The 22,862-nt window shown below is 54.4% G+C and overlaps 11 protein-coding genes across 11 annotated transcripts in view; 6 read left to right on the top strand and 5 right to left on the bottom strand.

The window, feature by feature from the left end:
* Positions 1-504: 504 nt before the first annotated feature.
* Positions 505-771, bottom strand: BBK36DRAFT_1118043 (hypothetical protein; the record flags this gene model as incomplete). Its single annotated transcript, XM_024890427.1, has 2 exons — positions 505-636; positions 718-771. The coding sequence occupies 2 exons, from the start codon at positions 769-771 to the stop codon at positions 505-507; spliced, it is 186 nt and encodes a 61-aa protein (XP_024750456.1).
* A 1,290-nt stretch (positions 772-2,061) lies between these two features.
* BBK36DRAFT_1080718 (DUF1746-domain-containing protein) lies at positions 2,062-3,193 on the top strand (the record flags this gene model as incomplete). The annotated part of the gene is made up of 2 exons (XM_024888912.1): positions 2,062-2,351; positions 2,440-3,193. Coding segments are annotated over 2 exons (1,044 nt in total), but the record flags the coding sequence as incomplete, so codon positions are not given.
* Positions 3,194-3,397: 204 nt separating this feature from the next.
* BBK36DRAFT_1168635 (18S rRNA biogenesis protein) lies at positions 3,398-4,618 on the bottom strand (the record flags this gene model as incomplete). The annotated part of the gene is made up of 1 exon (XM_024895204.1): positions 3,398-4,618. The coding sequence occupies one exon, from the start codon at positions 4,616-4,618 to the stop codon at positions 3,398-3,400; it is 1,221 nt and encodes a 406-aa protein (XP_024750454.1).
* An 853-nt stretch (positions 4,619-5,471) lies between these two features.
* Positions 5,472-6,703, bottom strand: BBK36DRAFT_1199699 (hypothetical protein; the record flags this gene model as incomplete). The annotated part of the gene is made up of 3 exons (XM_024897097.1): positions 5,472-5,492; positions 5,550-6,612; positions 6,678-6,703. 3 exons carry the CDS (start codon positions 6,701-6,703, stop codon positions 5,472-5,474), a joined length of 1,110 nt encoding a protein of 369 aa, XP_024750453.1.
* A 2,503-nt stretch (positions 6,704-9,206) lies between these two features.
* BBK36DRAFT_1140884 (hypothetical protein) lies at positions 9,207-11,380 on the top strand (the record flags this gene model as incomplete). The annotated part of the gene is made up of 3 exons (XM_024893410.1): positions 9,207-9,794; positions 9,943-10,168; positions 10,233-11,380. 3 exons carry the CDS (start codon positions 9,207-9,209, stop codon positions 11,378-11,380), a joined length of 1,962 nt encoding a protein of 653 aa, XP_024750452.1.
* A 973-nt stretch (positions 11,381-12,353) lies between these two features.
* Positions 12,354-12,518, top strand: BBK36DRAFT_1118248 (hypothetical protein; the record flags this gene model as incomplete). The annotated part of the gene is made up of 1 exon (XM_024890454.1): positions 12,354-12,518. A coding segment is annotated over one exon (165 nt), but the record flags the coding sequence as incomplete, so codon positions are not given.
* A 62-nt stretch (positions 12,519-12,580) lies between these two features.
* Positions 12,581-14,631, top strand: BBK36DRAFT_1135283 (hypothetical protein). Its single transcript, XM_024892586.1, has 4 exons — positions 12,581-12,810; positions 13,008-13,517; positions 13,582-14,254; positions 14,318-14,631. Exons 1-4 carry the CDS (start codon positions 12,724-12,726, stop codon positions 14,521-14,523), a joined length of 1,476 nt encoding a protein of 491 aa, XP_024750450.1. The 5' UTR covers positions 12,581-12,723; the 3' UTR covers positions 14,524-14,631.
* A 1,263-nt stretch (positions 14,632-15,894) lies between these two features.
* On the top strand, positions 15,895-18,238 carry BBK36DRAFT_1168631 (kinase-like protein; the record flags this gene model as incomplete). Its single annotated transcript, XM_024895203.1, has 4 exons — positions 15,895-16,733; positions 16,807-17,393; positions 17,472-17,500; positions 17,561-18,238. 4 exons carry the CDS (start codon positions 15,895-15,897, stop codon positions 18,236-18,238), a joined length of 2,133 nt encoding a protein of 710 aa, XP_024750449.1.
* A 312-nt stretch (positions 18,239-18,550) lies between these two features.
* BBK36DRAFT_1118271 (DNase I-like protein) lies at positions 18,551-20,114 on the bottom strand (the record flags this gene model as incomplete). The annotated part of the gene is made up of 2 exons (XM_024890457.1): positions 18,551-19,573; positions 19,659-20,114. 2 exons carry the CDS (start codon positions 20,112-20,114, stop codon positions 18,551-18,553), a joined length of 1,479 nt encoding a protein of 492 aa, XP_024750448.1.
* An 836-nt stretch (positions 20,115-20,950) lies between these two features.
* Positions 20,951-21,775, top strand: BBK36DRAFT_1159067 (hypothetical protein; the record flags this gene model as incomplete). The annotated part of the gene is made up of 3 exons (XM_024894164.1): positions 20,951-21,515; positions 21,615-21,667; positions 21,749-21,775. 3 exons carry the CDS (start codon positions 20,951-20,953, stop codon positions 21,773-21,775), a joined length of 645 nt encoding a protein of 214 aa, XP_024750447.1.
* A 607-nt stretch (positions 21,776-22,382) lies between these two features.
* The window catches only part of BBK36DRAFT_1159066 (eukaryotic type KH-domain (KH-domain type I)), a gene marked incomplete at both ends in the record, with an annotated part of 1,646 nt that continues 1,166 nt past the window's right edge, over positions 22,383-22,862 (bottom strand). The window contains one exon of the mRNA XM_024894163.1: positions 22,383-22,844. Coding sequence (XP_024750446.1) covers positions 22,383-22,844 — 462 coding nt within the window. The remainder of the gene's footprint in view (positions 22,845-22,862) is intronic.

The following is a 22,862-nucleotide window of genomic DNA, read 5'->3' as shown; positions in this document are numbered from 1 at the left end:
TTCGACACTAACAGATATAACTTCCTCAAATTAGCTGAGGATTCAGGTCCTGTGCCTGTACTCAATGGACAGACTGGCATTGGACTGTGCCTGAGACACGCCTTTACATCTTGCTCTTCCTTCTTTGTGTATGAGATCTATCAGTCTGCGCACCATTCTCGAGAGAACTTGCATTGTCAGACTCCGTGATATACGGTACAATACGGTACAGCAATCACTGGCATCACTGGCTGGCGAGCGAGACTTGAATACTGCGTAGCCTGGTATTGTATTTGCACTGAGCTCATTCTGTTTCCAGTCCAACTCCACGGCCTTGCTGAAGCTTCAATCCGTGCGATATCCTTAGGGTAGGTAGTTGTGAGGGCAGCTCTTCCGTCGTCACGACGTCATCATAGGTATACATGTGTTGCCAAATTATTTGGAGTATCTTCCGAAAGTACTGCATTGATGACGATGTTGTTAGATGGACATTGTACATGGCAAATTGAGACGCAAAGAATGAACTTACTTGTGAAACATTTGGCCGAATACGCCTGGTTTGGATTGCTGGTCGGACATGCTCTGACGTCTGGCGGTATCGTTGGCGTTCTGGCGATGTTCATGGAGACTCGCAAAGGCGGGCATGAGGCCGGAACTCTACACCAAAAGCAGATGGTATCGTCAGCACTTGTACTGGAATTGAAAGCAAGGGACGCTGGTGAACGATAGGAGACATACGCGACGGCGAGTTCCCTGGGATGGTGGGTTCTGGTTCTGCTCGGGGTTGTTCATGGTGACTGCGGAAGACGGATGTCAATTGGTTGGTGGAGAATAGATGTGGCTTGAGTTGTTGATGAATCCTGATGAACTGCAATAATTAACGATGGTCAACTGAAGACAGACGAGAGAGGGGAAAGGGAAGGGACCTGGAGGGGAAGCTCCTTTATGTACTGCAGCTGCAGTTGCCCACGAACCGAGACACCTGGAAAGAGGAAAGCCGGCAGCCATCCAGGACAAGCTTTCGGACCATCTGCCTGATAGCCAATGACGCCGGCCAATGACCATATCGTCTCGCCACACCCAGTTCGCACGCCGCCCAAGTCTCGATGGACATGCCATTCTACCGGCCTGTGGCTGCGAGTTCTCGATCGGCGCTAAATAGGGCCCTGATAGTGTCGAGCCGGGCCAACATTGCAGTTGCACCCGGAATTACAGTCATCGCCGCGGTGAGGATTGGGGAGAGGGATGACGCGATTGGATAAGCCGTGTCTAATGGTTCGATGTCGTTTACAAATGCGCATGAGACCTTGACTATCCAATTATGGGTGGTTACAGTACGTCTTGGGACAGGCACAGACTTCGAGTTTTCGGATATCCAAAGTCCTTCTTCCATCTCCCGGACACAGAAAGCTTGTATTAACATGAGGATATCTGCTGTCGTCAGCATTCAGTCAATCAGTCAATCTCAATCCTTCGGCTGTTATTGTACCAACGTATCGACTCACCTTCCCTCTCTCTCTCACCTAATCTCGTTCCGCTGCTTCCTTCCTCGCCAGTGGCGCCTCATGCCACGGCGTCATCACACAGTGACGTATCATCCAGTTCCCTGTAAGTCCAGCAGTAAGAGGAAGTACAAAGCCTTGTAAGCTTCCATTGGCGTTGTCGTTGTACCGGCTGCTGTGGAGCGCCGTGGGGCAAGCCCAGTGGTGAATTGCGGGGGAAGGATCCACCCGGCACAGTGGAGTACGTACCGAGAGCCCCGAGAGCTGTCGGGCGGAATTAGTGTTGATCCTGAGCCTGAGGATTTGGATGGAGAACACTGACGAACGAGGACGGATGCAGTTAAAGCCACCAGGAACAGGCAGCGAATACCAGACCAGGACGCCACCAGCGAGCTGCTCAATGGGCCTGGCCGTCCCGCCAGCCGTGTCTATATCACCCGTTGCCTTTCCTTTACCTGTCCCAAAGTTCAAACCATCACGAACCACTGCGGCGGATCACGAACAAGAGCCTCGAGCCGTCCTGAGCCTGCCTCAATGCAGAGCAAGCCCCTCTGCCGAGCCGGACTGGTGACAGGCGACTATGAACCATGATGCCGCGTCCACCTCCTCGGCGCGGATCCCCGACCGGCTCTCACCACCTGGCGCCGCTGCCAATGCCGACGCCGACGACGCGGAGGCAGATGCCGAATCTCGTCATCGTCCCGAGTCGCGGCAGCGCTCGAGGTCCAGCAACGGCCGGCAGCGCAGGAGGAGGAGGAGCAAGAAGAAGCAGAATCCGGGGCTGGCCAAGAAGCTCGCCTTTCTCACACACCTGCTCAAGACGCTCGACCTCGTCTTCTTTGCTGAGCTGAGCTCCTTGTACTATATGGAGTGCGTTGACGCACGGACAAATCCCCCCCTCCCCTACCCCCGTTGTGAAAGACATGGGCTGACACTGGTATCGTTTGTTCGATCGCAGATGTTCCATATTTCGATTCTTCTTGCGGGCCGCGCCCCAGTACATGTATCTCACCCCAAAGGACGAATCCTTTGCCCTCTTGATGCCGGCTACCCAGCTTCACGTCATTCTGATAGTGGTGCCGAACCTGCTGTGCATGGCATTGCATCTTTTTGGCTCGCTGCCCACCGGCCCCGAATACCACCGAGGATACCAACATGGAGGAATGATTATCGACTTCATCGGCCAACTGCCCGCCGGCTTTAGGCTGTATTACTTAATGGCAGACCTGTTCATCCTATTCATCCAGTGTCTGATGCTTACGATACACAACCAACGGGAGAGCCTACGTGTCGCTCTCAAGACGTTCCGGCCGCTTATATCTGAGATGGTTCTGGAGCCTATCGCTCCTCGTTCGCCAGAGGACTTGGACGCGGAGGAACGCGGAGTTTCTCGGCACGTGCCGGGCCTGATGATTAACGAGACGGACGAAATTGAGCTGCAGCAGATTGGTAGACCGGGAGACGGGGAGGGACCGGAAGAGCGTAACGAGCAATCCGGATTGGCCGCCGGAGACTCTGGTGACGAGCCGCCGAGAACGCACTTGTCCGACATTATGAGTTCCGGCAACGCTGTTCTCAGCGAATATCACATAATCCACACGATGAGGAACGCTGCAATGAACACGGGGGGCTCGACTGCGTTGTCTCTACAATCGATCGGGTATAGGGCCACCATGGCGAGCATGCAGGGACGACGCCGAGGAGCGACTCTCCAGAGCACACTGGCTCCTCCTCCTAACGGCTAGAATATAAGCATGTGCCGGTATATATTGTATCTATTACATTCAAAGCCGCAGTCCAACTTTTATTTCCAAGCACAAACGAACCTCGCAGACCCTTTTACTCCGCTGTGATTTCGCCAAAAAGGAAAACAAGGACAGAACCCTCCTCCCCACCACACCCATGCCTTTTGTCGTTTAGGCGACTTTCCTTCCTACATTGCCGACGCCCGTGCCCTTGACAGAGACTATGATGTCGCCGCTATCATCATCTTCAACGTCTCTCAGGCCCCAGCTGCTTGCGCCAAATGTCTTGAGATCTCTTGCCAGTTGAACAATCTCCTCGGTGCCAAGGATATCTCTGCCAATCCGCAACCGGCCGACGTCCTCGGAGCCCATGGCCATCAGAGTGAGCACGGTGCCTGCCGAGACGGGGGTCACGCAGCCTCCCTTGGCGATGGTTTCCAGCAGCTGATAGGCGCATCTCTTTCCAATATCTTCCGGAACCTCCCCACCCGACGGCAGCACGACGACGTCTGCCGAGTACAGCACGCCGACGGCATTGGACTCTGCCACAAGGCTCAGGCCGTAGCCTATGCCCAGCCTTCTCTTGCTGCCTGCCTTGTCGCCCGTGGGCACCAATGGCGCCTGGTCGTACTGCGCCGCGATGTGGATGTCGGTGACGAAGGGGTTGAGGATCTCTCGGGCGGCGTGGATCATGCGGGCGTTGTTGGAGGCCGAGACGCCCGTGCAGTAGGCCACGCCTCGTATCCTCTTGACGCGGCCGGGGCTGCGATGCAGATGCAGCGTCTTGGGCAGGCGGACCTGGCTGGCGAAGCGCAGCTCGACGATGCCGCCGCCGCCCTTGCCGCCGGGCCCGGCGCAGGAGCGCTGCAGGACGCGCAGCTCGATGCGGGCGGGCGGGATGCCGAAGAGGCCGAAGAGCGGGAGGATGGCGGTGCGGAAGGTGTCGACGGATACGTCGCCGGCCTCGGTGGCGGAGGTGATGACGCCGGGGCCGGAGAAGCGGACGTTCATGTGGGCCTTTGAGAAGGGCGCGAGGAGGCAGAGCGGGAGGAGGAAGTAGGTGATGCCGCGGGTGCAGGTGACGGGGATGGAGTGCTCGATGACGTCGCCGTCGCCGGCGGCGCCGAGGCCGGCGATTGTGCCGGTGATGAGGCCCGGATGGTACGAGATGGTGGTGCCGCTGTAGGAGATTTGCATCGAGGAGCCGTTGGTGACGGCCTCGAGGAGGCGCAGGAAGGACACCTCGTGGGGGGCGAGGCCGGGGTTCGTCGGCGAGGAGCTGCGGATCTTGGAGATGTGGATGGGGCGGCCGGTGAGGGTCGCGATGGTGAGGCGGCGGGCGAAGGACCGGTGCCCGGTGAAGCGGAGGAATTCAGGCGATGAGCCTGACATGTTGGGTGGTAGTTTTGTTTGCTTGTGATTTTTCGACTTTCAATATGTGGTTATAACGATCGAATGGGGAAAGTTTATGGAATACAATATTTCAATTTGCTGTTTGATGTCGATCGAGAGGTGGCGAAGGAGGACGAGGAGGGGATCGTGGGTTGGTATATTTCGCTGGATTCTTCCGTCGCAAAAGTTTTGGTGGTTTCGATATTGCGGGCGAGGAAAATTATTGTTTTCTGCCGGCGGATTGGTTTCCTGGGGGGCTTGAGATAGTAGGCGGTGAGTGAGCTTGGTTTAGCGCGGAATGGCCACCACCTTGTCGAGGTACATGGGTACTTCCAATCAGCCCCGAATGGGCGTTGGTTGTAATATTGCAGCATTTGAACAGGGAGGAATTGGCATGCTTCAGACGTTCTTGTAAAGGTCACGGAACAATTGACTGGTGTAATTCAATGGCTCAAATTGTAGCTGACTATCTACATTCGCAGTTTAGTGCTGCATTTTTGCCTTGACAAATGTCGCATGAAGGCCACAAGATACTACCTAGGTAGGTAGGTAATTTGTATCAACAACTGCGCCATCTGAGAATGCCCAGCTCCCGAGTCTTACATGTCGGTTCCATCCTCATGACCGCCGTGACTTGCCAGTGACCATCAGAATCAGGTATACTTCAAAGTCAAATAAATGCATTTCCTGCTCGTACAACGCCAAAATTGCCCTCTCTGCTAAAAATCAGCAAACCTTCTATCGTCCAAGTCCAGTATAAACTTCGATTCAAAGCCATTTAAGCCAGACGAGGAAAATTGTAAAACCGCAAACCCTTTCTGTCTAGCAACGCCGCGCTTAGGACCGCTATGCATTACGCCTTCACCATGAAAATCTAGCATGTCGATCAGCAAGGATGCTTGTGAGAGAGGCGAAAGAGACCAAAACATACCTGATTTAACGCTTGGGCATCCATGAACGCAGCCTTCTTCTGCGCGATAAATCGGGACCTTGGCGTGATGAAGGCGCCTCTGGCCGTGGGTGTTGATGTGCCGGTGGTGACGGGAGTGGCCGTTCCGGAGCGTGAGTTTGCGGTAGATGAGACTGGAGGGACTGCGTCGGTCTTGTCCTTGCTCTTCTTCTCTTTTTTCTCCTTCTTGTCCCTTTTCTCCTTCTTTTCTTTCTTTTCCTTCTTCTCCTTCTTGGACTTCTTTATCTTTTCGGAAGCGCTGTTTGGTGATGAGGTATTCGGCACATCGTCTGATTCCGTGACACCCTCGCTGGCCTCCTTCTCGATCAGAGCTTTGTCCTTCTTGGACTTCTTCTTTTCCTTCTTCTCCTTCTTCTTCTCCTTCTTTCTGGCCTTTTCTGAGTCGCTGGACTGACTTGACTCAGCCTTGGCCAGCTTCTTAGCCCTCCGCTCCTCCTTTCGCTGTTTCTTCTTCTTCTTGTCGTCCTCCTCGTCATCCACAGACATCTCATCCTCGTCCTTCAGAGCTGCAGCCTTTCTCTTCTTGGACTTGTCCTTCTTCGTCTCGTCAGCAGCCGTGGGTATCTTTTCATCCTCCGATGAAGAGCTGTCTGATGAGCTGTCTTTCGAGTCGCCATTCTCCTGCATCGCATCGCCGACCAGCAAGCCTCCGCGAACAAATCGCATGGGGCCCCATTTGTTCTCCACATACTGGTGCATCTTGACCTCCAGCCTGGCCTGCCTCTTCTCTTCCACTTCCGCCTCGGACTTTCCGTTGAGGCGACTAAGCAGATCTGAAAAGACGTCGAGGCCCGTCACTTCGTCCTCTTTCGACTTGGTGAACCCGAGGCCCTTCATGTCATCCTTGAGCGACACCCGGATGTACGACGCATTGGCGGCGGTGTGGAACTCGGAGTGCGCCGCGTCCTTGGCGCCGAGGAACTGGCCAGGCTCCCAGCCTTGCGACCGCAGCATCTTCTGGCCAAACGTGGTGGTGTCGCGCGTCCATTTTGTGTTGTTGGGATCGTTTTGGATTCGCCGGCGCCTGCGTTGACGAGATTAGTGCCTGCGACTGAGCCAACCGGATTCTTGTTCCTTCCAATGCCTTACGTCCGTGATTCAGCGAGCAGCCCCATCGTGTTGACCTGGCAGAGCTGAGAGACCTGGCAGATCTCGCAATTCTTCAATGTCTGTATGATTCTGCGCTCGTGAGGCCGCAAAACCGACTGTGAAAGATTAAGTGGGCGAGAAAAAAAGAGGGTGGGGCGGCTGGCTCTTATCGCATGCTGTGATTGGGCAGCCAGCTGAATTTGAGCTAAACCGAAATAGGTTTGATAAGGCACACGGCAAGGCGGGGACCCTGTATCTACAGTAAATCAGCACTCAGTCCTTTACATGCTGAGAGAGGACAAGGAGCTTATGTGAAGATGCATTGCTGTTCTCTGGCGTGGGCATCATATTCAGCATCTCGTATTATATCTTTACTTACCCGTCACGATTTCTCTGAAAGAGTATGCTCGCGTGATTCCCTGGCTACTAGTAATTGTCGCTGTACTTTACCAGATACAATGCACGCCAGCATGAGGACCGACTCGGGAGAGGCTGCTTTAGCCCCTTGGATGCCTCCTCAGGGTTGGTCAATGATAATCAGAAACTTCAGCCCATGCATCAACACTTGGCGTTTGTCGATCTTCCAGTACTGTAGATGATTAAGAGACCGCTAGTCCTGGAAAAATAGGGTGGCCGTATGTAGTAGATGCATTTGCGAGTTTTCGAGTACTAGTATTAACGAGCAGCATGTAACTTCAAACCCATGCAAGGTGAACCCTCCCTGCGTATAAGGTATTACGCGTATCTCTTCGGCAGTGCTCTCGAGTGGCATCCCGCATAATGATGATGCTCAGAACCATACTACTACTATTAGCAGCCTGCACTCCGTAAGATCCAACGGCATGGATACGGGGCACGTATTTCAATCTTACGCAGTACCTGAAGCCGCTTCTGATCACTTTTTTTTGACTACGAGGAGACATGTCATACTCTGTTTCTTGCCTATGTGTACTTGTAAAGAAATGCTCATCACGCGCCTCTGCTTCTTATCAAGGCTCCTCCCCTCTTTGTCACTCCCGTGGCAGGCATCTCAACATCCCTTTCTTCCCTCTCCGGGGTCCTGGACATGCATGCGCAAAAGACGGGCCCTCATAGGAGCATTGCCAGGCGCCGATCCCTTAGCGGCCAACAGGGGTCATCGAAAAGAAGCTCATGGGTTCAACCGTTAGCTCTGCCCGCCTCGTGCTAACCCAGCACTAACACAACGACCCCCAAAAACCGAAGCTCGAGGCGTTTCTATCTCGTCCACTGGGGTTCACATGCCAATCCGTGTGGCGATTGGGTTGGCCCAGGAGGCTTTGCGACTGGTACGCTTCTTTTGAGCTGTTTGAGAACTGGATACTGGATGCTCAGCCGAGATGAAATGCGGAGCTCATGGCATAACAAGATCTCCAACATGTGCGATTGAGATGGGCAAATGGGGGTTTGAGGCTGGTGTTTAGATATGGAGGTACCTGGGAGATTGCATGAGTGTGGGTGTTTCTGCGAGGTAGCATGTTATTGCATGTCGTTGGTACTGTGGTTTGTCTGACCGCTTGGTAGGAGAACAGACTGTATCCAATATTTGATGGAGAAGGACTGCGGATATCATCCCCACGCCCTGTGTTTGATCGACCAGCTGCCGGCTTGTTCTCATACTCATTATTCGAGATCATGACTTGCTTTACAATTCAACAATGTTCATACTATGGATTAGAGGGTACAAGTAGGTGGGTATTACGCAACTCACCTCCACCACAACACCTCCGTCGTCCCAAGGGGGGGGTATTACATAGAGACTTCGTCGACCGCTGCAAAGCACTGGGCACATGGTGTAAGTGCATGGCCAAACCAGTACAAAACGGGCATTGCTGGGATCATGAGCGCAGACCAAGAGGGTCCGGGGTCCTCGAGCCGTCAACGAATCCATTCGTCGCTCGCATACGCGTGTTCGCAAAGCCGCACTTGGCTTCTTCGACGTGCTACGCTGGTCTACCCGCTAGCAACTCATCGTGGCAGCAAGAACAGAAGCTATCTGGCTTATCACCATCTCTTATGAGTACTACTCGACAGTAAGGTAGCTATCTATATACTGTCTGAACAAGGCTGTGCATGGTATATCTCCTGAAGAGATGCTCCTTGTACCCTCGGCTGGTACTGTACAAGAAACGACATCCCTTATCCCCCTTTCCACTCCTCTCGCGAGGACCCATCCGCCATGTATCCCATGATAACACAAGCAAAGAGAGGCCTCGATACGTGTGTGGAACCTATTCCTTGCGCCAAAGATCCAAGCTTCTGTCCATGGAGCTGCTTCAAGGTGTCAGTCAGCGTCTAGTCCTTGCTTGAGCTTCCCTTGGGTCCCGCTCTCGTCTCTCCAATGCCTTCGGTTCTCTTCTCCTCAGACTTTCTTTCGTTTTCATCACTTGTTTCTCTTCTGTTATCTTGACATTGTCGTCTGAGCGTGTCTACGACTACTTTTTGGTCGAGTGTTGCTGCTTGGAAGCCCTCACATCGTGGCTGGACCTCCTCTAGCCAGCTTCCACTGAAATGATGGGGTTCCTCACTTGGTGCTCCCGGTGCGCGACCGGTTTGAGCATGCTGGTCCTCATCGGCCTCTGCTACTGGGTGATATCGCGAGAATCGACGGTAGAGCGACACGGATTCAAGGTCGAGGGAACAAGCGTCGAGGGCGAGACGTACTCGTCGAAAACCACCACGGTCGGGGCCGGCATCTGGACCTTCGTCTTTGCCTACTACTGCCTCCTGATTCACTTCCTGGTCGCCATGTTTCCCATCCGAGCATGCTGGTCCATCTGGAGCATCACGCAGGCCCTGAGGCGCGGATCGCAGAGCAGAGCCGTTGAGGAGTACAAGGGCGCCGGGCTTCGCCGCTACAGTTCGTCGTCGTCCGTGGCCAGCTCGGAGACGCTGGCGTCGAGCATCGGCAACGGCGTCTCGTCGACGGACACGGAGCTGAGCGACTCGCAGCCCGAATTCTACATCGACGGCAAGGCTGTGCCCGAGAGCCCCATTATCCACGCCATTGTCATCCCCAACTACAAAGAGGAGGCGGACACCCTCCGTGAGACTTTGGACGTCTTGGCCTCGCATCCCCAGGCCCAGAGCTGCTACGATGTACGTCGTCTACTCTGAGTTTCTGAACCAGATAAACCAAACCGCCCTGATACTGTTCCCCCTATCGCATCGCTCGTGCAGTGGTTGCGTAACATGATGGCATGCGCGTGGAAGCAATGCTAATCGAGGTCATTACGGCCGAATCCAGGTCTACCTTGGCATGGAGCTGCGCGAGGTGGGAGGCGAGTCAAAGGCGCTGAGCCTGATCCAGCAGTTCCTCAAGAGGTTTCGATCCATTGACTACACGCTGCATCCCGGCGACATTCCCGGCGAGGCGGCCGGCAAGGGCAGCAACATGGCCTGGGCCGCGCGCAAACTGAGCTCCAAGTATCCCATGTCGGTGCGCAAGAATGTCATTGTCACGGGCATTGACGGTATGTTGTCCGTGTACAAGATGTAGCTACGGAGCTGACTTCTGTCTTTGTTACTTGTATATAGCCGACAGCCACCTCTCGTCGCGATACTTTGCGCAAATCTCCAACATGCACACAATCCATCCCGACATGGCTGCCACCACTCTGTATGCCGCCCCCATCATCTTCGACCGCAACGCCCACAACGTCACTGCTCTTGTCCGCGTCGCCGACGTCCTCTGGTGCGCGGCCGGCATGTCTGGCCTGTACAAAGGCTCCGTCATCGCTCCCCCTACGTCGGTGTACTCGCTGCCGCTGGTCCTCGTCGACCGCGTCGGCGGCTGGGACTGCGACTCGGATGCCATTGGCGAGGACCTTCACATGTTCATCAAGTGCTTCTTCGCCCTCAACGGCCACCTCACCTGCCGCACCGTCCTCAGCCCGGTGAGCCAGACCAACGTCACCGGAGGCGGCAAGGGCGGCTTCCGAGGCGCGTATCTCGACATCAAGGCTCGCTACAGTCAGGCTCTCCGACACATGTGGGGAGCTCTGGACTCGGGATTTGCGTTGCGCAAGGCGGTCTCCATGTGGAAGGACAGAAAGTACACCGCTAGAGCGTTTCGTCCTCTGCACCGCACATGTCGCGGAGACAATCTAGATGCGTACTTCCCCGAGTCTCAGCTAGAGCATACCGCGGAGGTGCCGGCTGAGAACGGTGTCTTTTCTGACATTACGAGGGATACGCTCAAGGAGCCTCACTGGGAAAACATCTTCTACATGGGCCACCGCCTGTTTGAAGCGCATTTCCTGCCTCTCCAGATGCTGATCCTAGTCGTCGCCTCTTCTCTGTACACATGGGTCACCGACGGCGGAGAAGATCCCAACGACCTGGCCTGGATCTTTTCGGCCTGCAACGTTCTTCGCACCATGGGCTTCATGGAGATGGCCGTCTACATCTTCCTCTACGAGAGCTACCACCGGGTTTGCGTCCGCAGCCGCGAGAGGGACATGGTCCAGGCCGGGCTGGCGGACGGCATGTGCTTCTCGCATCGCTCGCTGAGGAAGAACTTTGTCGACTATCTGCTGGTGCCCATGGTGGCGCCCTTGTATGGCGCGATTCCCTGCGCGCAGGCGGAGATTGCGCACTTTTGGACGGCCGATTTGGAGTATGCCGTTAGCAAGAAGGCGCTGAGGCAGAGGGCCAAGTCTGTGACTGTGGAGGACATTGCTTGAGAGCGTTGAGCGTTGTTTTGTCTTGGGAGCCCGAGCGAGGAAGCATGGAGTTGGGATAGACTTTTACCACCAGTAGGTAATGAATGGCTTAGGATGACGGGAAAGCAACCTTGGCAACTAAGGTAATGATAATAAGGTACTGTCACATAATCGGATGCTGTGGCTTCCAGATCCGGCACTGAGAGTTATCCAGTAAATATTATAAGAACTTCATCAAGGGACTTACAACTCACTCGCCAGTCTGATCGAGTTACGAATGATGACTGAAGAAGTGCATCTGTACATAGACCAAGTACGGAGTATTAGTGGTAGATAAGTACTCCGTAACAACAATCCAGACCTTTCTCTTCTTCCTTCTAGGAACAAAGTGTACAAGACTGTGCTTTAAATTAGAGGCTGCGGCTAATGCAACGTTCCGAGCTCAATCTGCAAACGCTTTAAGCCAATCTCCAATCTGCGTCCGGATTGAATCCTTACATTCAGACAGACGGCGCGGAGATTGTGGGGCCTCTGAGCCGGGACGCCAGAGTCGGATTGGAAGAAAAGAAGAAAACTGACAAAAGACAGATGGCATTTCAGCCAATCAACTGACGACGGTTCCTGAGTGAGTCTGCATGTCTCATTGCATGTCATTTTTTCTATTTCTGGCGGGAAGTCGTAAGGTTGAGAGAGGATACAATCAGGGGTTGATGAACAAGTTGAGTCTGATTGTCGGGTAGACTTGGTTGAGTTGAATGGCATCGACTTGTATATAAGAGAAGGACTGTAGGTGCTTTGTAGCATCGACTTCCCACTTCGTAGTACGAGTACCAGAATCCAAGATTTTTTGCTACCTACTTAGGTTGGTATCTATGCCCTTTGAGGCTATCTTATCGTAAGGTAAGTGACTGATGTCGCCATCAACGAAAAATTCATTCTATCAAACTCTTCAACATCACCGTAAAGCATCTTGCCTCTGCTCCAAAATCTGCAGGCGGTGAAAGGCGGCTCAACGGCCGAGGTCCACTACCATGCATCACTGGCTCCGCTTCGGCGGGGTCGGTTGCTTAGCCAGCGACATCCACCGCGCGATAAGCGTCTTATCAAACCATCCCGATTGGCCAACACCGGCAAGTGGGGACTCCGCTGGATGGTTTGACGGCGGAAGGAAGAAAAAAAAAAAAAGACCAAGATTTTTCTCTTGAGCTTCTCTCGCCTCGCCTCTTTTTTTTCCTTCTTCACGACGCGATTTCCTTGAACAACTCGGGACGAGCAGAACCGCATTCTCTTCGCGACTTCTTTCTCTTCTCTTCTTGTGATTCTACTTACTAAAGTCATTACCGTCATCTAACACATCTGTTGCAATGGCTGCTGTTCCCGGTCCCGTCTATGGCCTCGAGGTCCCGCCTGGAGAGGTGCTGATCCCGGCCAACTTGGAGTTTCCTGCCTCTGTAAGTTTCGACATTCCTTCTGTCCCAGAAGACTTACATGTCTATTATCTGTCGCCGCTCAAGCCATGCTGCCTGGATTCGAACGGGCTCATCTGGCATTCCTACTACTGGTGTCCCAGCTCGGATCTCCAGCACCTGGCGATGGTTGAGACTTTGGTTCGTACAATTGACGCTAACCACCAACTTCCCTCGTGCAGTTCCGCATCACCATGGCCGCTCTCGACCCTACTGAGGAGCCCGAGCTTGATGACTCTAAGCCCACCCCTTCAGTCCCTCGCTCAACTCTGCGCCTGATCAAGCGCGCCTTCCCTGACCAGGATGGCAACGATGATGAGAATGACCTCGATGAAGAGTACATGAGAGCCCTTCTCGGCAACTCTGACGACGAGGATGACGAGGCCAACGGCGGCCCCAGCGACCCCGCCAAGGCTAAGAAGCAGAAGCAGGCTGCTGCCATCAAGCAGCTTCTCGAGGCCACCAACGGCGAGGGCTCAGAAGATGAGGACATGGAGGATGCCGAGGCCAACGGCGTCAAGCCCAAGAAGGGCAAGAAAGAGAACGCCAAGGGCAAGGGCAAGGGCAAGGGCAAGGCCGTTGAGCAGGAAGTTGAGGAGGAGGAGGACGATGAGGATGACGAGGACGACTTCGACGAGGAGGAGGGCGGCGATCTCGAGAACTTTGTTCTCTGCACTCTCGACACTGAGAGGGTAAGCAATCTTTCTCTGTAGAGCGAAACTCATTTGAGCAAAATCTTACTGACACCCACTCCAGAACTACCAGCAGCCTCTCGACATCACTGTCAACCAAGGCGAGAAGGTCTTCTTCTGCGTCTCGGGAACACACACTGTTTACCTGACCGGCAACTACATCATGGATGATGATGAGGAGGACGATGAGGATGGCGAGGATGACTATGACCTGTCTCCCGATGAGCTGGAGTATGCCATGGGCGAGGATGACAGCGAGGAGGAGAGCGACGACCTTGATGATATTGCGGACCCCCGTGTCACCGAAATCGAGACTGACGAGGAGGAGGCTCCCCAGCTGGTGGCCACCGACAACAAGAAGGGCAAGAACAAGCGCTCTGCTGCCGAGGCCGAGGGTCTTGATGATCTCATGGCCAAGTCTGCTGATTCCAAGCTTTCCAAGAAGCAGCAGAAGAAGCTCAAGAACAACAAGGGCGAGGCTGTGGCCGCTGAGGAGAAGGAGAAGGAGGAGACCAAGAAGGACGCCAAGAAGGTCCAGTTCGCCAAGAACTTGGAGCAGGGTCCTACCGGCTCAGCTGAGAAGGCCAAGAAGGCGGCCAAGCCCTCTCTCGGAGTTAAGAACGTCCAGGGCGTGACGATTGACGACCGCACTATCGGCAAGGGCCGCACTGTCAAGAACGGCGACACCGTTGGTGTCCGCTACATTGGCAAGCTCCAGAACGGACAGCAGTTTGATGGTAAGCTCCCCAACTTTCCGTAACCCTCTGTGGACGCAGAAGCTAATGCGATATGAACAACAGCCAACAAGAAGGGCAAGCCTTTCTCCTTCAAGATTGGCAAGGGCCAGGTCATCAAGGGCTGGGACATTGGCATTGTGGGCATGGCCATCGGTGGCGAGCGTCGCCTGACGATTCCCGCCCACCTGGCCTACGGCTCCAAGAGCCTGCCTGGCATCCCCGCCAACAGCACATTGACCTTCGATGTTAAGCTGCTCGAGATCAAATGAAGCACAGTGTCTTATTAAACTTGGGACTGGCGTTGGATGACTTCCACGGTTGCGTGTCTTAATTATTTGCTCGCATTCTCTCGACCACGTGGAAAGTCGGGCATGGTTTAGGTTGATTTCTTTTCTTTGTATTCTGTTTTCTTTACGCGCCGCAACGTTTTCACGAGGAGCCTGATCTTATTCAAGCCTAAGTCGTGGCATACGGTGCCGTGCGGCATTCGGATTTGACATGCCATACTGGGCATTTGGGATTGGTAAAGGTGAGGAATCGGAACTGTTCGGGCTGAGCATACTTCTGCTATATGTAAAAATTCGCAGCTGTTGATGAAAATCAAGGTGGTCAAGGGCGTGGGATGACGATTTAGACGTCTATAGCATGGGACCAGAAGATGTTTCCATTTGAAAGACTGAATCTTTCCTTCAACTCGACCTAGAGCCTCGTAAACGCATGAACTTGTGACCGACCAAGCATTGAGAATGACTCCCATACGGCTGTTCAGACCTCGTGTGAGCCGCAATTCGCTGCTTGGCCCTTTGCATACTGGTTCACCTCCTGTCAGTGCTGACTTGCCTTCTCGCATATAAGGCCCTTGACAGTACCTACTGGGTATTGCCTATTCTGATGGTTGTTACCAATGGGCTGTTCTTACCTCGCAAAAGGCGATGGCGTTTGTGTGAACCTGGAAGGAGCACACCTTCCACAAGCCATGCCTCCTCCCGTGAATAGTCTCACCATCTGCTGCTCTGCCCTGATCCTCCTCCATCTCTTTCGTCTCGTCTTCATCATCTGTTTTCCCCAAACTCGCACCGCCGTCATTCATTCATTAATCACTCAATAATATACTACAAGCAAACATCATTTCTATCTTCACGATCACCCCCTTCTTTCGATCCGCCTCCTGAACTGTGCGGCCGTCACATCTGCTCTTCCGCAATCCCATACCAGGATGCTGCCTCAGCATCTCAATGCGAGACGAAACGATCCATTACCCGATCCAACCTCGAATGGACAAAATGAATCTCGTACCCTTCCTTTTCAGTTTCCGTTCAACGGAGGGGAGGGTCTTTCGGGATCTGACATCTTGAAACTTCATCGGAAACATTCGAAACAGTGGGCTGAGAAACTTCGCAAGGTGATTGGGGTCAAGGGAAGAAACGACCATGGTAAGTCCATTCCTGAATATCCGCTGATCCGCAGATTGCACACGCGGCTGACAGTTGCCAGGCTCGCAAGGCTCTGCCACTCTCGACTGGTCTCCCAGCGAAAGTCTTCGATCTCTGCACAAGGGGAAAAATCCGGCCACCGGCGGCTCAGGCAACGATGCCACGGTGCTGCGGAAACCAAGAGGACTCCCAACAACAAAAGGATTCATGAGAAAGCTGCTGCCCAATGACCTCAAGGCTTCACCAAATTCCACTGTTGTGGTTTCCGACTCTCCTTTACAGCAGCATAGCTCGTTCCAGGATCTTGTTGGCGTTCTCGAGTCTGATGATTCGAGCGATCAGGATGATATCTGGTCATCCACCCACAGCAGTAGACTGGCAAGCCCAGAGGACAACCTGACAGGGAAAACATCAATCGACTCTCGCTTATCTGGCTCACGCTCAGCCAAAGGGAGCCCAAGGAGAAGATTAAGCCGCCGCAGTCGCTGGACCAGATCCAGCCCCGAAGGGGCAGCGCTGGGAACCATCGAAGAGACAGCGGCGGACAGACCGAAGCCAACCATCGTTACAGTTGAGAGAGCGGCTGCTGCCAAGATCTTTCTCGAAACCCACTTCAACGAGCTCTGCAGCGAGTTGCAGCGTCGCTCCATCCGATGCCAACAATTTGCACACCAGCAGTTCAAAGATGGGCTTTTCAACTCCCAAAACTTGGCTTCCGGAAACAGTGGTATCAACTACAGCACGTTCTATCACTCCGAGACCTCTCGCTTGAGGGACATACGATCTTTAAAGGCCAAATGCACGATTCAGGCCAAACGGCAAAACCCAAGCCCCTTTGCGTCCAGGTATGAGCCCTTGAAGATACTAGGAAAGGGCAGCTTTGGAGTTGTCAGGCTGGTACGCGAAAAGTCAGAGTCGCCATATACTTTTACGAAGCAAGTGTATGCCATGAAAGTCATACGGAAATCAGACATGCTTCGAAGCAGCCAGGAGGGCCACCTGCGAGCCGAGAGGGATTTTCTCGTTTCTTGTGAAGGATCCAATTGGTAAGCACGCCAGCCTATTTGATGCTTCCATGCGAAAAAAGATCAACTAATTTCTTCATCTCCTTTCCCACAGGGTGGTGCCACTGATTGCGAGCTTCGAAGACATGTCAAACCTCTATCTTGTCATGGAGTACATGCCTGGAGGCGATTTTTTGGGTTTGCTGATCCGAGAAAACATCCTGCATGAGGCCGTGGCGTGCTTTTACATTGCTGAGATGATACTGGCCGTCGAGGAAGCCCATCGTCTTGGATTCATCCACCGTGATATCAAGCCTGACAACTTCCTTATATCCAGCTCGGGCCATCTCAAGATTTCCGACTTTGGGCTTGCGTTTGACGGACAGTGGCCTCATGACGCCTCGTATTACAATTACCACCGATATTCGCTCTTGCAAAAACTCAATGTCGATGCGAAAGGAGACGAAAAAGATCAAGAGGACGGAAAAAGCGTTCAAGCGCGGGTCGAGAAAGCTCAGGCTCTGACGGCTGATCTCGGGCGACACGACGAGCACAACTTTGGAACTGGACAGGATCTGGCTGTTGTCCTGGGATGGAGGAATACGTGTAGCAACCGCACGAGAGCCAACTCTGTCGTTGGCACAAGCCAGTACATGGCTCCCGAAGTGATTCAAGCACAAAACTATCAGACCTACTACGACGGTAGATGCGACTAGTAGAGCATCGGCATCATTCTGTACGAGTGTCTTTACGGACACACCCCATTCCTTTCGGACGAAGGCAGAAAGCCTACGAAACAAAATATTCTGGTGAGTGCCCGCCGTTGATGAAGACTTGTTGTTAATGATCAGAGCTGACTCTCTGCGAAGGCCCATAAAGAGAGGTTTCGCTTCCCTGTCAGACCTTTGGTCAGCGACAAATGCAAAGACCTGATCTACCGCTTGATCCAGGACAAGGAAGTCCGTCTCTGCTCCAAACGATACCAAATGCTTGACCAAAGCCAACCAGGGCAAGAGATGCCTATGGATATCTATGGCCGATACGTGTTCCCTGACGACGCCGAGGACATCAAAGCGCATCGATTCTTCAGAAGCGTGCCGTGGGACAATCTCCAGAACACGGCGCCACCCTTTGTCCCACGCATCAATAGCCTTGAGGACACCCACTATTTTGACGAATCCGAGCCTCTTGATGAGCGAATCGACTCGGCGACGGAAAAGCCTGGGCTGACGGACGAAGAGGTGCGGTGGATTTTGCGAGAGTTTAGGCCGTGCGTACAGAACGTCGCGATTCGGCTCATCAACGTTCCATATGACTCTGGCGCTCTTCGCAGCAGAGACTTGGAGATTGACTCGATGACTGTATTCGCAGAGGAAGAGAAGGAGCTCCTGAAGAGATTCATGAGGGAATACGGGCGAAGAGTACCCAAGCGACCACGAGACATCGTTCTACGAGACGAGAACATGAAGGGTACGGCCATGGAGGTGAGAAAGCAGAGCGCCTTCATGGGCTACGCGTGGCATAGCGTGAGGAAGAGGGCATATTGATGGCTCAGTTTGGGGAGTGGGAAGCCTAGATCCCTTGACAGAACACGAAACTTGATGAGGAGGGGAAAAGAAGGAGATGATGTTTGACCAGCGCATAAAATACCCACGAGAGAGTATCACACAACAGGATTAGTTGATACAACAGAGTTAACTGGTATATTTTACAATTGCCCTTTGCTTGTCATCTTGTGACTGCAATAGCGTATCGCGTTAACTTGGTATCCAATCCCTTGCGCTTGTCTTTTCTAATACCGTCTATGTGGTTTATTAAGTTTGGAATATGGTCATAAGATGAATCATAATGACCACCGGTTAATCATCTTTGACATGTGAATTCTGGGTAGCAGTATGCTCTGACGCAGCAAGTGCCCTGGCCGTTTGAACCTCCCACTCAAACTCTCGCAGAGCCCGAATCTCGGACCAGAAGAAGAGCAGGGCAAGCAGGCCGTCGACAACGCCCGTGGTGAGGCCCAAGCTCGCAACGAGCATGAGGATGAAGGCGACGAAGTTGCGGGGGCTGAACCACACGGCGACGAGGCAGCCGACCCAGACGAGGACGGAGGCGTAGAAGTGGACGCCGCGCCAGTAGCGCTGGCGGACCTCGCGGGCCATGTACTCGTGCGTCATGGCGAGGATCTCGTCGTAGTCGGAGAGGGAGAGGCTGGCGCTTTCGGGGTCGTTGCCGCCCGGCGGTGGGAGGAGCTGGGCGTCGAGGACGGGGTTGGGAGAGGATGGCGATAGCTCGTGGAATCGGAGGGTGGCCAGGGCGGCGAAGTGGTCGGACAGGGAGACGTTGAGCTGCGGGTGGCGCTGGGTCATCTCGACGGAAGCCGAGTGGACGACCCAGCCTCGGGGCGGCGCGCCGGGGTTGCGGGCATCCGGGGGCAAGGGGCCGGTGGAGGCGAAGACGTAGTCGAGGCGTTTGCCGCGAGGGTCCGGGCTGTCCGGGTCGACGGGGCAGGGCTCAGTCTTGAGCTTCTCGCGGGCGGCCTTTGTCCAGCGCCAGGTGTTGTAGACGCCGTCGCTGGTCGACCCGTTGACGGTGAGGTTGAAGTGAGCGGTGGGGACGGGGAGGCCCCTCGCCTTCTCCGCGGGATCGGTGGCGGTGCCCAGGGAGCTCTCGGGGTGGAGGACGCGCCATGTGTCGCGGAGGGGAGTGCGCGCGGTGATGATGCGGTGGGTGAGCGACCGGGGCGTCATGTTGAAGTCGCCCAGGGCGACGACGAGGCGGCCCGTCAGGGAGGCGGCGCGGAGGAGCTTTGAGATTTCCCATGCCTGGGCTGTGCGGTGGCAGAGATAGGTGTCGTTTGGGGGCCTCTCATAAGGGGCATGCGTCTGTGGTGGTGATTTTAGTATCATGTGTGTGATGTGATAATAGGGGGGGAAAGGGGAGATGAGATGAAAAGGGAAACAAACTCACATGAGTGTTGAAGACCTCGATTACATCGTTTCTGCCCGGTCCGAACCTCACGCTGGCACAGGCCACGCCCTTGCCGACATACCAATCGCCTCGCCAAAACGCCGTCGGCCGGCCGTTGAGCGGGTAGCGGAACATGGAGCTCGCCTCGATGGGCCAGCGGCTCAGCAGGGCCAGGCCGCCGCCAAAGGCGCCGCTGTGGTAGAACTTGGCGTGGGGCAGGACGGCGGCGGTGGCCTCGCGGACGGCGCGGAAGTCGGCCTGGGCCCAGCACTCCTGGAGGCAGACGATGTCCGGGGGCGGGTCGAGCAGGGCGAGCTGGCGGCCGATTTCCGCGAGGCGCGGCGCCCGGAGGGCCGAGATGTAGACGAGGCCCCAGCAGTTGAGGGTGAGGAGGCGGATCTGGGTGACGGGGGGGTTGGTGGTGGTGGTCTGCTGCGAGGCTGAGGGGGGGTCCATTTGGTGTTCTTGGATATCTGGGCGCTTTTTCTTTTGGCTATTGTTCGATGAGACTGAGACTATGGGAATGAGGTGAGAGAGAGTTGTATGTCTGAAGCTTCCAGGTTCACCGTCTTGAGGCCAGCTTGACCGAGCTCAGCCCCTGCATCGATGGACCCAAAAGGTTGTCCTTTTGGTGAGGCGGAATGCGTCGTAAGAGGCCAATGGAGAGAGTGTATGAGCGTTTTCTTGATATTTGCATGCTCTGTTCGTGACAAAGTGCGCTGATGGAAATGCGCACTGGTGAAGATGCCCAAGTTGATGTAGTCGGGCTGAATGAATTCCGAGCTTGAGGCCATCATGGGTTCCAGTAAGCCAGGGTACAAGGTACAGGGTACGTAGGTACTTGTCTCCGTCCACAGCACAGCCTGCAGCTGGGGCAGGCACGCCAAGTCAGCAGCTTCCTCGGCTGCCAATTGACTTTGACTGGGAGGAGTCTGACTTTACACTTGCCAGCATCATGATATCGGAATGATGCAGCTTGGTCTATCTGACTACGTCAAGTCTTGTATGCATCATTCTGCATATAGTAGATGTCTCAGTGATATAATCGAGTCTCCCTTGCTAGGTATGGTATCTACCTTATTTGATAGGGATTCGATCGAATTCGTTGCGGGGCTCCTTTCAAGGCCGCCGACGTATAAGTGAAGCCAGCTCTCCAGACAAACCCTCATCATCAACTCAACGTCAACTTCAACATCAAACCACCACAGCAGCATTCACCATCACCAACAAACAAAGGACAAACAAATTCAACTGCAATCGAAACCTTTCCCATCCAAAAAAAAAAAAAAAAAATGTCCGAACTCATCGAAATCTCCACCTTCACCATCAAAAACAACCCCCCCGCGCCCCCTCCCCTCGTCCTCTCCGCCCTCAAGACCCTCGCCGTAGCCCCAGACATCGTCGCCGTCTACTTTGGCGCCCACGTCGAGTCCCCCACGACATACACCTCCGTCGCCCGCTGGTCCTCCAAGGCCGCCCGCGACGCCTTCGTCCACAACCCCTCCTTTGAAGACTGGAGGACCTCCTTCACCAAGGACATCGACACCCTCCTTGTCCTGGCCAGCAAGGGCAGCGATGGTGATAGCGGCGGCGACCCTGCTGTCCCGCTCGAGGCCCCCTGCACCGAAATCTTCACCAGCTTCGGCGCGGAAGACGACTACTTGGAGAATCGCCTCAAACCATTCGCAAAGGCCATCGCGAGCGCCGACCCGCCGGGCCTCGTCGGCGCCGGCTTCGCGGACGAGTTCGCCCCCGTGAGGCACGTCGGCGTCGACGAGCCCAAGGCCAAGATCTCCGTCCTGCTGCAGGGCTGGAATTCAAAGGCCGACCACGAGGCCCAGAAGGGAGATGGCAAAGGTGAGTAAGCCCCTTTTTCTGGCTTTTCTTTCTTCCACCCTTGTATAAGATCGTTTTCGTACCGTTAGGGGTGAAACTTGCACTGACTGAGAGTATTAGTGATTGACAAGCATATCCATCTCGTCAGGTCAGGCCGTAAATCTGTTAGCTTGGTACGGATGAGTTTGCCCTTTCCCTGCAGTTCCATCAAGTTGTATATTCGAAGCATCGCATGCTAACGTACACATTCGCAGTTCCATGTCCATTTCGAGAAGCTTTAGAGCTGTCAGCTGTCACAGGATGAAATGTTTACAAGGAAAGGAAAATGTCCCATGTACGATAGTGATGAAAAGGGCAGAGAAACAATTGTGAATTATTGTGCATCTGTACTTTTCTTTGCGTTGCTTTGCCATCATGGCAAATGATGTGCCCGTCTTCCTATAAAGACCAACTCGTAGACTCCCAGATTTGATAGCATCAATCACATCGAACCAACCCTCAGAATCACCAACTATCTCATAGGGCTCCTGCCCACGCTCGACAGCCTTCTTCCCCCCTCTCTCGCTCACCCTCGAATTCCGCCCCTGTCACGGTAAGAGACTTCCCATTTCTAGACTGCCAAAGAAATGAACTGGAGACAAAGCGAAATAAAATCAGAAGAATAGAGATAAGAGAGATAGAGAACAAAAGAGGAGAAAACAGATTCGAGTATCCGTAACTACCATATCGTATAGCCATTGACCCCTTTTCCACGCCTCACGCATCGCGTCAGGCCCAACCCAGGTTCCATCACCTCGCCTTGCCTCGCCTTGCCTCGTCCATCGTCGCTGCGGCAAGTGGTTACACTCGGTGCTTTTCCGATTCTGTCGCTCGACACTGGTTAGAAGCTTAGGCTCCCGTGGATCGGTTTTGCGTCTCACCAAGTCGAGAGTACAGCATGTAGAGCGCCATGCGGTTGCACTCCTCCGTTCCCGTAATCGTCACTAGCCGTTCGTTGCTGTTGTCCTGAGGCTCGTTAATCTTAATCACGCTGCCGCTCATCTGCCGTATCTCGTTGATCTTTTGTCCGCCCTTGCCGATGATGGCGCCGACCATGTCGTTAGGGATGTAGATTTGCTGCGTGATGGGGCCGCCGGGCATGCCGGCATGCATGGGCTGGCCCTGGGGGGCACCGTGCGCCTGAGGGCCGGTATGAGGTGCCATGTGAGGCTGCACGTGGGGCGCGGCCGCTCCATAGGCGGCAGGCTGGCCCGCTCCGTACTGCATGGGCATCGCCGGAGTGCCGTGGGGGGCGCCGTGTGCGTAGGGCTGAGGGTACGGCGCCGGAGGCATGTGGTGAGGTCGGCGCTCCTGGTGCCGGCCGTAGTT

This window comes from Trichoderma citrinoviride, assembly GCF_003025115.1.
Source record: "Trichoderma citrinoviride strain TUCIM 6016 unplaced genomic scaffold BBK36scaffold_6, whole genome shotgun sequence".
Lineage (NCBI taxonomy): Eukaryota > Fungi > Ascomycota > Sordariomycetes > Hypocreales > Hypocreaceae > Trichoderma > Trichoderma citrinoviride.
This window is presented reverse-complemented; position numbering and strand designations above follow the sequence as displayed.